General features: G+C 43.4%; 1 protein-coding gene across 3 annotated transcripts in view; it reads right to left on the reverse strand.

The window, feature by feature from the left end:
* Positions 1 to 14,906, reverse strand: part of LOC126529669 (piggyBac transposable element-derived protein 4-like) — a 59,339-nt gene that overhangs the window by 14,330 nt on the left and 30,103 nt on the right. For 2 of the 3 annotated variants that reach the window (XM_050177182.2, XM_055069940.2), the window contains exons 3-5: positions 10,846 to 11,043; positions 7,914 to 8,136; positions 744 to 7,811 (exon numbers count right to left, since the gene is read on the reverse strand). In XM_050177182.2, coding sequence (XP_050033139.1) covers positions 6,260 to 7,811; positions 7,914 to 8,136; positions 10,846 to 11,043 — 1,973 coding nt within the window. In that variant the 3' untranslated portion in view covers positions 744 to 6,259. Of the gene's footprint in view, positions 1 to 743; positions 7,812 to 7,913; positions 8,137 to 10,845; positions 11,044 to 14,906 lie in introns of those variants that run through there. The other variant, XM_055069941.2, reaches the window with a different exon arrangement.

Raw genomic sequence — 14,906 nt, forward strand, 5'->3', positions numbered from 1 at the left:
TTTCATATAGGAGTATAAAGGGTCCTCCTAGGCCACTCAACGTTGCTCGATTGAAACAAGCCTTCTCATGGAAGCCCACTCTGCCACACTGTTTCTATTTTATTGTACACCAGGAAGAGCTGAGCCTGCGTGTGCATTTAGAAAACGTGATATTCAATTGCTTGAAGAAATCTTAGGCAGTACAATGTTTTAGTTTCTGTGATGTAAGCCTCCAAATTAAAAAAAATTGCTAATCTCAATACTGCCACTTTACACTTCCAGTGAAGCGCAATTTTTTGTCCTTCTCCAGAAAAGCTTTGCAGTATTTCACAAAACCAAGGTGAACTGCTTTCATGTCAGACAATTTTGTTTCTCATATGAAAATTTTTTTGAAAACAAAAAATAGCCATCACACCACCTAGTTTCTTCTAATCTGAACGTACGCAGGAATCCATTCACATGTCCACAGGAGAACTGGGCCCACTCACCTCCACAATTGGATACTGACAGCCAATTATCTGGCATAAAGCACTTTGGTGATCACAACTGTGGCTACGGTTCCTGCAATGAAGGCAGCTGCCTTTGTGGAATTTTGCAATCCTGAATTATTTGCACCCATAATGCTGATAAACTTCTCGGCAGAAAAATCTGACGCTACGCCTTGCAGATAAGCTGTCATAACTTTGCAGGCATCATTTAAATAATTTGATGCCTTGGTCTTTATGGATGTCACGAATTCCGACTAGAGACAGGCAGTCACAAGCTGCACATGTAAAACAGACATTTATAATCGAAAAACAAAGATCAAACAAAATAACTCTAAACAAACAGGGCACACATGTTATGATTACCTAAATCTCTGTACAATGTATACAGTTCTACTCTGAAAATCCTGACTGCTTGGAATCGCCTTAGTTGATGTGTCATAGTCTTGGACCAAACACCCTGGTACTACTACAAGATGGGTCAAGTCGTCGGGAGGTCCGTTCCACAGGACGGGACCCAATGCACAGGACGCAGGAAGGAGCTAGGTGCTTGAGTGGCCGCCATTGCACAGGACGGAGCTCGATGAATAGCGACATGTTGACACCTGAGCTGGCAAAGGACCGAGCCAGAACTGCCAGCGGGAACCTGCTTGGGTAATGAGATGCACCATCGCAGCACTTTAGGGGGACGGTGGGCCAATGCAATGCCGTTGGATCCTCTCTCTGGGCCAGGTCTTCTGAGTTCCCCGCTGCCATCTCCAGTGCGTGGCTGGAGACATGTCCGCACTAGCCCAAAGTCACATCACTCACTGCCACCTGAGCACAGTCTCCTTTCCTTTTTCACTTCCGTCACATGCCACTTCTTTGTGTTCCTTCTTTTTGCTGACCAGTCTCATCATTGTCATCTCAACACACGCACATGGTTCATCTGTCACTCATGACCTAGACCCCACTCAGTTTTTTTTTAAATAAAACTGCTATATGCACTTCGGCATTCACACTGCATGTACAATACGTTCACACAGATATGATCTTGAAGTGCACAGATGTTCATTGTTCTACAACAGCACTTAACCACTGCACAATCAAATTCAATGCATCACTGCGGATCACAGAAGTCTCTCACTCAAGAAAAGAAAAAAGAAGCTGAAGTATTTAAACTTAGTATACGCCAAAGATGGTCTCAGCACTGCACCTGCAACACTGAGCAATATAAACAAACAGCTTTTACACTACTCTGCTTCAACCATCCATAACTACATAATCTACCCAAACACAATTTGCAATCGGCAACTACGGTGTCGGTTCTAGAAATGCTAGAGGAGAGATGCTGGTAGAATTCGCAGAAAGGAATAAGCTGAGAATAATGAACACCTTTTCAGGAAACGTAGCAACAGAAGGTGGACCTAGAAAAGCTGTAACGGTGAAACAAGAAATGACATTGATTCCATACTTTCTGCCAATCCCAGCACAGTGCAGGATGTAGAAGTCATAGGAAGGGTAAAGTTCATTGATCATAGGTTAGTGAGGGCTAGGATTCACCTCAATTTGAACAGAGAAAGAATAAAATTGGTCAAGAAAAAACAGGTCAACTTAGAGGCACTAAGGGTAAAAGCAGACAAATTCAGACTGGCACTTGCAACCAAATGTTCAGCCTTAAAACAGAGAGATGATGATGATGATGACATAGCGGTAATGAATGAAACTGTAACGAGGCTGACTTCAGAGGCAGCAATTGAAGTGGGAGGCAAGGCACCAAGGCAACCATTGGGCAAGCTCTCCCAAGGAACAAAGGACCTAATGAAGAAACAACAAAGAATGAAAGTGTCCAACTCAAGAGATAAGATAGAATTCGCAGAACTGTCAAAAGTGATCAACAAGGCGAAAACATGTGATATTCAAAACTATAACGTGAGAAAGACTGAAGAAGCCGTAAAAAGTGGACGCAGCCTGAAATCCGTGAGAAGGAAACTTGGCATCCGTGAGAAGGAAACTTGGCATAGGACAAACCAAGATGTATGCACTGAAAGATAAGTAGGGAAATATCATCAGCAATCTCAAAGGTATAATAAGAGCAGCAGAACAATTCTATACTGACCTGTACAGTACCCAGAGGACTCAGAAGTACTCTATTCGAAACAACAATGAAAAAGATACAGAAACTCCTCCCATAACTAGAGATGAGGTCAGAAGGGCCTTGCAAGGCATGAAATGGGGGAAAGCGGCAGGAGAGGATGGAATAACAGTCGATTTAATCAATGATGGAGGAGACATAATGCTAGGCAAACTGGCGGCTCTATACCAAGTGTCTATCGACTGCAAGGGTCCAAGAAAACTGGAAGAATGCAAACATTATACTAATCCACAAAAAAGGAGATGTTAAAGAACTGAAAAATTATGGGCCCGTGAGCTTACTCCCAGTATTATATAAAATATTTACCAAAATAACCTCCAATAGAATAAGGGCAACACTAGACTTTAGTCAACCAAGGGAACAGGCTGGCTTCAGGAAAGGATACTCTACAATGGATCACATCCATGTCATTATTCAGGTTATCGAGAAATCTGCAGTGCACAATAAGCCTCTCTATATGGCTTTCATAGATTACAAAAAGGCATTTGATTCAGTAGAGATACTAGCAGTCATAGAGGCATTGCGTAGTCAAGGAGTACAGACTGTTTACGTAAATACCCTGGAAAATATCTGCAGAGATTTCACAGCCACCTTAAATGTACACAAGAAAAGTAGGAAGATGCCCATAAAGAAAGTGGTCAGGCAAGGAGACACAATCTCTCCAGCTATTCACTGCGTGCTTGGAAGAAGTGTGCAAGCTATTAAACTGGGAAGGTTTAGGAGTAAGGATCGATGGCAAATACCTCAGCAACCTTCGGTTTGCCGATGACATTGTTCTATTCAGCAATACTGCGGACTTACAACAAATGATTGAGGACCTTAACAGGGAGAGTGTAAGAGTGGGGTTGAAGATTAATATGCACAAGACAAAGATAATGATAAATAACTGGGTAAGGGAACAAGAGTTCAAAATCGCAAGTCAGCCTCTAGAGTCTATGAAGGAGTATGTTTACCTAGGTCAACTAATCACAGGGCACCCTGACCATGAGAAGGAAACTCGGAGAACAATAAAAATGGGCTGGATTGCATACGGCAGACATTGTGAGCTCCTGACTGGGAGCTTACCGTTATCATCAAAAAGGAAAGTATACAATCAGTACATTTTACCAGTACTGACATATGGGGCAGAGACTTGGAGACTGACAAAGAAGCTTGAGGACCACGCAAAGAGTGATGGAACGAAGAGTACTAGGCATAACATTAAGAGACAGAAAGAGAGCGGTTTGGATCAGAGAGCAAACGGGTATAGATGATATTCTAATAGACATCAACAGAAAAAAATGGCACTGGGCAGGTGAAGTAACCTGCAGATTAGATAACCGTTGGACCATTAGGGTGACAGAATGGGTACCAAGAGAAGGGAAGCGCAGTAGAGGATGGCAGAAGACTAGGTGGTGCGACGAAATTAGGAAATTTGCTGGTGCTCGTTGGAGTCTGTTGGCGCAGGACAGGGGCAATTGGAGATTGCAGGGAGAGGCCTTCGTCTTGCAATGGACATAAATAGGCTGATGATGCTGATGATGATGATCCAAACAAACTACGCTTGTTGCAATTTCCACTTAGAGATACCATATATAAAACAAACTGTTTCCCAGTCAGCACATTACTGTTTCATGAGTTAGTCAAACTCATAGTCGTATTCTTTATCGGTAAAAGCAGTAAACTATAACGGAATGTCAACAACTACATCATAACGCATGTAATAAATAAGAGAACTCGATATAAATTTCTCTGTCAGTTATACCAAACGCAAATAGTGTTCCGCATCAGCTTCTCTTCTCTTATCAATGCACCAGAATTCTATCAAAATTGTGGGTTCTTTCTACATCAAGTTCACTTTAGCCACTCATTGTCACAGTAGCCAGCTTTTTCGCATCACTTTTAAAATTTTCGTGATTTTCTTTTTCCTGTCTTGTTCCCTTTCTTTCTACACCTATATATTTCATGTAATGTCCTGCAGGGATGTTGTTCATGTTCAAATTTGTCCTCTTTTCCAGTAATAAACAGAGCTTCCAAGTATCACACTTCATCCTTCGCCATCCAGCTTTCCTATGTGCCTTCGGGATGCATGTCCTTATGAGCAATCAGTGCCACTGCTGGCATTGTCACTGCTTTTAATATCAACAAGCCACTCCTTTTCTTGTTTGGTTTTGAGTACTGAACGCAGTGAAACACTGCCAATCTCTGCTTTCTTCCTGCTTTCCTCTTGACGAGTGATTTCCTGGTTTTCTTTTCCTTCAACCATTTAGATCTAAGGTGAACACTCGGCAGATATCTGCCTGGCTAGGGAAAACTGAAATAAAGAGAAAGAAAAGAAAAACTAACCAAAATTTCTTTAAAAACCCCATGTTTCAGAACCTGGCAGACTCTTTCTTCAGGGGCGAGATGGCATGAGGCATAGCAGTTACTATATGTGTTTGGGGTGCTTTGAGAAGCACACAGATGCTTTTCGTAGACCTTGAGATTGTTCCTGACTAACGACTGACGTTACCTGGCATCTTCTGGATGTGCCAGGATTCTAAAAGGGGCCACTGCCACTGATCATTTTCTCTCACTAAGACGATGGCACTGTCGGGGCTAATCTGGTGATCAAAAAGTTTGCAGTGTTCTGCCACAGCACTGTGTTCTCTGTTTAGGTGGTGAAGGTCATTCTTGTGTTGACGAATTCTTCCCAAGAAGATTTTAGTCTCACCAATATGTGACGCAGAGCCTTTGGGCACTTAATCTTGTACACAGTGCTCTGTGTTTTTTCGAAGGAAACGCAGTCTTTCGGACGAGCGGGTAGGCTACCAACTGCAGAGAGAGGCTTCGTCTCATGAGGCTGCAGAGAGAGGCTTCGTCTCATGAGGCTAACAAGCCTCTCTCTACAGTGCTCAATGAAGACAGGGATTGGTGAGTCACGACTTGTTGACACCTGCGCTGGTCTCTGTCGCACAGGATGGGGCCAGACTGCCAGTGGGAACCAGCCCGGGTACTGCAATGCCCCGTCGCAGTACTCGAGGGTGGGCAGGTGCATTGCGGGTGGGTCTCTTCTTTGGACCAGGCCTTCTGAGCCACCCGCTGCCATCTTCAGAGTGCGGCTGGAGACACGTGCACTTTAGCCCAAGGTCGTGTCACACACTGACCTGTCACCGCAGCACAATGTCTTTTTCACTTTCAATTTCTTCTTGCGGTCACTGGGCCACTTCTTTTTGCTCCTTCTTGTTCCCGCCCAGCGTCATCGTCTTCACAACAGACACACGTGCCTTACCCACAAATTTTTTGATACATCAAATAAGTTCTCCAAGGTGTTTCTGAATTGCAATTTCATAAAGTATGCCACTGAAACAGACAATTTGATGAAAAGTGTAATGTACCTTAGCCTAACCTAAGAACACGAGTCAACTGCCACTAGGACATCTCAACAAACAAAATGGCAAGTTATTTTTCTAAGTCCACTCTAGGCCCTCATTTCAAAGCAACAAGCTCACTCATCAGTACATTTACGACAGGTTTCTACATGGATGGATATAACTTTCTACATGCTCTGCTTTTTATTGCTCTGCAACTGACATTCAATTCAGAGCCATTATAAAATTATGGAATGATGAAAAAAAATATACAGCACAGTCACATGAGACTCTTCTCGAACACTACCGCTATAAAAATTTAACTGGAAGCCTTACAGCTGGGCGTGCCATGCGGCAAAGCAGTTCCTCGACGTGAAACATAGGGGAACATTGCAGGTCTTACAGTAAACTCTTGTTTTCTGCTCAATTTTACTGTCGCTGTAGCATTTCTTGCAGTTCCGGTATTTCTCCATTTTGGCTGGTTGGTGCTGAATGACTTCAGGTGGTGGAGGAGCACAAACTTGCGGTGAACCCTCAAGCTCAAGGAGCTGCTGCACTAGTTCTGTTCTGAATGCGAGCTGATCGTAGCCTGCAATTCTTGCACACTCAGCAATCTCGGGGTGTAGCTTCCTGTATTCCTGAAAAATAATGTAGCTGTTGACACAAGCAATGTCAATACAGTGTAAAAACAGGGTTTTCCATCGCCGGAAACACTTTTGGAGGATGTTGTAGGAACCCGTCAATTGGTCTGACTTGTCGGCACCACGCATGACTGTGTTGTACTCATCTACAAGCTGTGGCTTCTTGATGGAAATTTCGTGCCATTTTCCATCTCTTCTTTCTCTTCGTTTGGCAAGCACGTGCTGGTTTGCCGTATGTGCAGTGCTCACCATGTGCATGACATGTTGGTCTTTCCACTGGAGGTAAAGAACACCACTGTCCCGGAGCCAGCGCACATCCCCTTGCTTGGCCTTGTTTTCCCAGCCCGTGTCCTTTAGCTCCTTTGGAAATCCGTGGCGGTCTTTACGTGTCGTCCCGCAAGCCAATGTCATGCGTGCAAGCAACTGCCGAAGCAGCGACGTGGAAGTGTAAAAGTTGTCCATATATAAGCAGTATCCCTGGTCGAGATAGGGCTTGCACAGGCAGGTAACAACATCATAGGCTATGCCATTTGCGCTAGGTTTTTTGCGCTTACCAGTGTGTACGATGGATTGGATTGTGTAACCGGTTCTAGGGTCTGCAAGAACCCACAATTTGAACCCCAATTTGGTCACATCATCTCTAATATATTGCCGCATTCCAGAGCGCCCATTTAATTTTAGTATCTTTTCGTCAACAGAAAGTTCTCGGTGTGGTTGAAAGAACTCTGCTGAACGTTCATTTATGTGGTGCAGCAACCACGAGACTTTGTCGAATTCCGTTTCAGTTCCTTGCGTGTCGATATTTGGGTCTGACACTTGTAGCATGCCCAAAAGAGCCCAGAAACGTTTTCTTGACATTTTTTTTGCTGGGACAAGTCCGGAAAACAGGCTCGATGTACCCCAGTACAGATGCAGCCGTGGTAGCTCCACAATGTCCATGTATAGAAGAACACCTATGAACGTCATCATCTCCGTGAGTGTGACTTCCTTCCAAGATCCGTCGGCTTCACTGTATGTTGGCTTCTCAAGAATCATTGACCAGGCATATTTGTTTGTATTTCTACAGATTTTTGCTATCACTTTCACTGTGAAAAACAGTCGGAAAGCATCTATTGCTTTGAGCAGACGACGAGTGCCCCTGCAGAACTGCATGCCGAAATGGATGCCCGGTTGCCTGGCAGGGCTGAACACCACTCTCTGCTGCGCAGGCGGCAAGGAGTCCTGCCCAAAGGATGTATGCACCCTGTCAATGATAAATAAAATCGAGGATACAAATAAAACACTCGAAACGAATGCAGAAAAGGGCCGAAGCAAAACTCCTCAACAAAGGAAAAGTGAAACTAACCGGGTTGCAGCCACCGATGTTCCAGGCTGGTTTCTGTTGTCGTCACTCTCAGAATCGAAGTCAGATGAAAAGTTGGCATCCTCCGACTCACTGCTGTTCGAATCGTGAATCAAGTCAACTGCAGATGCAATAGAATCGCAACATCTGCGATGTTTCAGATCCCGTACATCGCTGTCGGAGGCAGTCATTCTCGTTTTCAACTCCGATTGTGTGTCTTCAGAGCCTGTACAAAAATAGCCGTCAAGTGGGGAAAGAAAAACAAACTCCATAAGAAACAAAAGTTAATTTCTCCTATTATATATCATATGGCACAGTGTGTCTGTGAGCGGCATGGAAGGTCTCAGAGACAGTGTTTGAGTCCATGACTAACAGGCTAACCATACCCAATGGGCATGGTGGAGAAAGAGTGCGAACTAATATGTGTACTTTCATTTTCATCATCTGCAAGCCTGTGTGACTTGGCATAATTTTGCGACTTATGCTTACACAAGTATCCTTACCAACTTTAGGAAACAGATGTATTGCAGCTAAACATTGCACTCTAGAGTAATCGCACGTAAGAGGCAGCCTACTTTAACCTTATCACATGACGTTAAATTCCATGAGTATAGTACCCCTATGCCCTAACATACGGTGTAAGTTGCAAGACAGCAGTCCCTCCAATTATCCCTTTATTGATGAATGTTGCCTACAGCCAACATACCAGAAAAAAAATTTTTCTTGCAGAGTTTTGGTATTGAGTACGAAGTTTCTGGCTAGATGTCTTCAGTCAAGATTGAACGACAGGCAGCAGGTGTCATTTGTTGGCTTAGAGCAGGAACACAGGATGAGGAAGAATAAGTTTGGCCTTGGGTCCCTTTCTATTGAAAGTGCGGTCATAGTAGACAAACCTTAGCAAGATCTCCGGCTGCAGTGGTGTCATACACGTGATGTAAAGAAAATGAAATGTACACCTATGGTTCATATATGAGGAGATCCGTCTGTCACCGAGTCACTGATCTCTGTCCAAACGAAGCCATTGCTGGCTTGGGGTGAAGCCCAGTTGGAATTTTCTGACTCGTGTTTACCTTCAATTACTGAAAAGTTCCCGAAAAAAAAAATGTTTTTTTTTTGCTGATTGTGGTTATTTTTGATGTGCATTTCACATTGCACACAGAAAATGAACTTTCTTTTGGCAATCTATATGTGCCATCATTAAAGGGTTAAAGAAATGCTCTCACTGCCTGCCATCCACACAAACATGCCCATGCAGAACCAATTTAAAAGGCCATTAAAGCACTTCAAAGGCCTACAATGGGCAAAAGAAAGGCTCCGATTCCATGATCAGGGTGTCTACCAAGTTGACATTTCCAAATTCCCTGAATTTTCCAGGTTTTCCCTGAGCACCTTTGCGAAATTCCCTGAATGAGCCAGAACTTTGTTTTATGTCAGGACAGGCTGACACCATGTTGCCCAATGCTGTCACTCTCAAGTAGGCATGTCGAAACAAAAAAATGACTTAATCCAGTTTGAATAGTAAGAAGTAATATCTATTTTATTTAAAAAGAAAACAGAAGGAAGGTGTTAGTGCAATGCACAGCGAGAAAATTGGTAAAACTCATTCCAAATTGAGTCGAACATTTTCAAATACGAATGAAAAGGAGATGCATACATAAGTAAATATTTTTGAATATGAGCTATTTCTATCAACTGATAGCAAGCTCATCTATATGAGGCCTCAACTTTGTCACAACTAAGATTCTCTATCAGCAGCTGGGAAGTCAACCTCAACTGTCCTGACATACTCTCAGCCTGTACACAACATCTCAGTGTTGGGTTTCACTGGTTTAAACAGTTTATTTTGGTTTGGATGAGGGACACCTGCATCTCGGCTTCAGCCAACACTGTTTTTTGAGCGCAAGCTACTTCCAAGAGGTGGTGGCACGCTTCCTTTCCCGTTAATTCCTCACTGCGTCGGCCCTTCTTGTTCTCACCCTCCTTATGCCACGCGTTCCCCCCACGGATCATTTGAAGCATCCTTTTGGTCAGTTGTACAGTCAATGTCCGATTTTTCGGACTCCCTAAGCACCGCAAGAACAACCGAAAAATCGGGCAGTGCGAAAAAAAATGAATGCATTTCTTTAAATGCACTTAAGGGCTAAAATTGCCACATACACGTCCGAAAAAGCTCTTAAGGCCTGCCAGTACACCTATTAGGCATATCGGTGCTCGTACTGTGTCAGGAGACGGGGATGCACGCGTGTAATTAATACATACTGTCCCGTGTCAATTGCCCCTTCCGACGCTTGTTATGCTTCACCGCGTAACACTACTGTAACGAGGCGAAGCTAACCTTCGGAGACTGGCATTACGCAGCGTGTTGTGCTCTGCATACTTCGAAGCCAATCGCGAGGATTACAAAGGCGGAGTCGGTGCCATTGCTGACAGCGGCGAATTCTTTCAATGAAAAACACGGCACCGCACGGCAAGAAGCTTAATAGCGAACATAGAAGCAGCTAGGCCTAACGTTGCCGCGGTGGTGGCTACGGCTGCGAGAGTGCCGGTTCGAGGCGGTTAGGTAATCAAAATGGTGACGGTGGTGGCTTTGAATAATGCCATTTCAGACCTGCAGTCAGGGCAATATACATTGACCATATGGAGTACGTGGTGGTGCCGCAAAGCCGTGCGAATTATCGGGCATGTCTGAAAAATCGGTCGTTAACTACTCTGGCAATACCTCGTGCCGATGACAAGGCGTCAATGACGATTCGTTGCGATTCATCTTACTGGAGCCAGCATTAACACGACTTTCGTTCCTTTTTAATAAAGTTACAGCTAATTTTCCCTGATAGAAGCACAAATTCCCTGAGTTTTCCCTGAGTATTTCCAGACTATTCAAATTCCCTGAAAATTCCCGGTTTTCCCAGTTGGTAGACACCCCGATGATACGTACAGATTTCAATTGAGAGAGGTAGAGGGGGCATCCGTTGTAAGCTGCACTGGATGGACACCTCCCGGTGCACTTTCCATTGTAAGCTGCACTGGATGGACACCTCCCTGCACACTTTCCAACCTGCTGCCTGGGCGCTTGCATCCATGTCGATCAACTGTCCACAGGGACATCTCTTTGGCAGCACATTCGGAGCAGCCACTGCATATCATATTTTTCGCATAAACTCAATTTATTTAGCCTGCTGTGGCAAGACATAAGAGTTCTATGCCAAGGTTACTACAGTGAAATATAGCACAGGTGTGAGTTCAAGTGTGGCTGTTAATCCAGTGTGGGAGTTATGGATCCAAGTTTCACTGTTCTAGTTTGCTTGCTTATTTTTACATAATAAAGCCCTCTCACAGGGCTATTGCATGAGTGGTTACATGGTATAAATAAACATACCAAACATGAACAGACAATGAATAGACAATGTAGCTTAAAAGACAAATAAACAAAACAATATCAATAAACAAGAACTATTAAACAAACAGTGCCGTGAAAGTGATCATGTAAGAAAGTAATGTAATTCAAGGTACACAAAAGGAAGAACAATTTAAAGGATTCAAGAATTCTTCCTTCGGCAATGACCGAATGTGGGCAAGTATACAATTGCACAGTTTTATGGTCTGGGGGAAAAATCTTTATTAAAGTCTATCTCAAGTGATTGTGTGGGTTTTAAAGCCTCTTTGAGCTAATTGCCATCACAAATTCTATCTCGATGATTAGTATAATCCAGCCTTCAATTGGTGCATCTTGAGAGCCTCTAAAACACTGCAGGGAAAAGGAATTTAGTGGACAGAAAGTAATTCACTTATGGTGCAGTATTGCTGCAAAGATGTCTACACAAAAATACCGCACTCTGTGCTACAACGTCAGTAACACGTCATGAACTTTTTGTAAGCACACTGCATCCACAGATGCAGTTAGGCTGTTCTCCGTAGCAGATTCTTGCATTATTAGTGACATTACAACATGTGTGTAGGCTATAGTGTTATATATAATGCGAGATTGCAAAAGAGTACTTCATTTGACAGCACATAATTTGCACACTTCAATACCGCATCAGATGCAGGACACATCATTGTGAAGCTATCCATGAACCAAATGGAAACCAGAATAAGTAATACCCGTGTCACACGGGCATTTGGAAGGCCTTCCAACCGATAGTCAGTTGACTCAAAGGTCAAGTTCGAGCTGCTACACGGGCGGTTTCGAAGGCCGCCGAGTCAATAGTCTATCGAGTCAACGGAGCACCTTACAACTCTATCGAAATCTCGATGGCCTTTGAGCAACGGAAGCGGAAACAGCGCGAACATGCCCTCTCGTTCACAGTGTGCTCGTACTCACGGTTAGAAAGAACAAATCAAACAAAATGCTCTAAAAATACTATATATGAGTGTTATTCATTATTCAATAAAGTGTTTTTGCCACTTGACATGTGCGAACACACACCAAAACGGCAGCCGCATCGAGCGGCGCAAACGTTGCCGCAGTTTCGCTACTCAACAACCTAAAAAAGTAAACATATATGTATGGCAATGTATAAACATTTTTTTTTAAATGTATAAACAAGCATAAAACAAATTATAGTGCTTTTAAATGGTTTTATATGCTGTTGAACTTTTTGTGACATGAAAACGAAAATAAAGATCCGCAGCGCCACACAATTTTGCGAGAAACGCCTGAACCACTCAATGGCCTTTCGAAAGTGCCGTGTAGCAGCGCGACAACTCCTTTGAATCGATAGAGTTGTGGCGTTTCAAAGGCCGTTGACTGGAAGGCCTTCCAAATGTGCCCGTGTGACACAGGTATAAGTCCAATGAATCAGTACTGCTCTCCAAACGATAAGAACAGAGCGAAAATTCAGATCGGGCAGTCCTCAACATGGTCTTCACACAGGCTGCTACTACGTACCAGTATGCTGAAACTGCCAAGCCTAAACCAAAACTGAAGCCCGTAATTGCAAAACGCAAGTTACCATTATGGGCTTCCTTTTTAATCTAAAGTACAAATCACTACCAAAACAGGGGGAAGGCAGGAGATGGAAATTCAAGACGATGAGCAAAACGAGAACAAGGTGAAAGCAGGAGCCAACGTTTCGACAAGTGGACTTGTCTTCTTCAAGGCGACATAAGCTTGGCGACGTATGCTCTCCTCGCTAGAGTATATATAGGTGGGGTTCTTCTAAAGGGGAGGGGGCGTAAGGCGGGTGGGTGTGGCAACGAGCGAAGGTGTGTTAGTGGCGAGGGTGTCGAATTGAGAATAAAGGAGTGCTGTGCACAAGGCCAGGGACACGACCGTCTGTCAATCGCGTTTCAACGGCCGTGTGTCAGCCGAGTGTCTGGAGGTTATGGGCTATCGTGTCTCTGAAAGAGATAATAGAAGGAGCAACAGAAACTGGTGCTCGAAAAAAAAGAACAAAATATTGAAATGGAATAAATACATAAATAAATAAAAGAAAAAAAGAAAAGAAAACGGAAAGAAAAAAAACACTAAGCGACCAAACTAAGTGTTGCCTATAGCTTGAAATTTAGCATAGCAAATAGATTTAAAGTACCCTTTGAAATGTTTATGCCTATTGGTTGCAATGTCTTCAATTTATGGATATGGTATGATTCTTTGTATTTTCCTTCTCGTTCAGAACGGAAATTTAACTGTAAGATGTAGAGTTTAAGTTCATCAATGTTATGACCTGGTTGGTTGAAATGCTTGGCAACGGCTTTGTCAAGCTTTTTAGCTGTGTCTGCGTGATGTCCATTTAATCTGATGTTCATTGATTGTCCCGTTTCACCGATATATTGTTTCTTACAGAAGGAACATTCAAGCATATAAATCACATCCGAATTTGTACAGGTAAAGCTATATTTGACTTCGTGTGCATAACAATTTGCAGCGCTCTTAATTTTAATGTCTCTTCGAAGGTGCCTGCAGGTTTTGCACCTGGGGCGACAACGTGCTTTTATTACGGAGGCATGATGTTGGCTGACTTTTGCATGCACTAACATGTCTTTAAAGTTTCTGTTGTGGCGATGGGTAACCCTTGGTACATCCAGGAACGCTTTTCTCAGGCGCTCGTTACTTAATAATATTGGGTGGTATTTTCGTAGGATGTTGTTTATGTTTGGGAGTGCATTAGAATATTTTGTTATAAAGGCTGTCGGTCTGTCAGATTCTGGTGTAGGCTGTTTCTTCGTTAATTCCAACTGTCTCTCCAATCTCGAAGGGACATCACAAGCTCTATCGAGAGCAACTTGTGGATAGTTTCTTTCTGCTAGCGTTGTTTTAAGGTCATTTAGGTGGTGGATATAATCGTGGTCTTTGCTGCAGATCCTTCTTATTCCTTTCACTTGTCCGACAAAAATTCCTTGCTTGCAGTGTCACGGGTGATGACTGTCGTAGTCTAAATATTGCTGGCTATCCGTAGGCTTCCAGTAAAGTGTCGTTCTTAGTTTTCCATTTTCTATGTAAACCACCGTGTCGAGGAAGTTGATCTGACCAGGAGTGTGGTAAGCAGTAAATTCAATACTCACGTGAAAGCTATTGAAATGGCTAATTAAGTCAGTTAACGCACTTGTGCCGTGTTCCCATATTAGAAATATGTCGTCAATGTAACGAAGATAAGTGTGGGGTTTTAAAGGGTGGATTTCAACAGGTCTGCTTCAAGCTGTCCAATGAAAATGTTCGCATACGTGAGATCGAACAGTGCTCCCATGCTAGTGCCAAAAGTTTGCAGGTAGTGAACAGAACAGAATTTGAAATAGTTGAGTGTGATAACTAACCTAAGGAGCAACAGGTAAACTTCAGGAGCATGTGCTTGGGGATTGATTGCGAGGGATTTCGAAACGGCTTCAATTCCTTCACTCATGGGTATGTTAAAGGGCAGAAACATCTAAAGTGACTACAATAGTGCGGTCGGAAAGGATTCGGTTGGCGTTGATGCCACCAATAATTCGAAGGAAGTGCGGCGTGTCTTGAACAAAAGATGGTAGGGTGGTGGGGATGTTTGACAGGTGGTGATTTAA

Source organism: Dermacentor andersoni, chromosome 9, assembly GCF_023375885.2.
Source record: "Dermacentor andersoni chromosome 9, qqDerAnde1_hic_scaffold, whole genome shotgun sequence".
Taxonomy (NCBI): Eukaryota; Metazoa; Arthropoda; class Arachnida; order Ixodida; family Ixodidae; genus Dermacentor; species Dermacentor andersoni.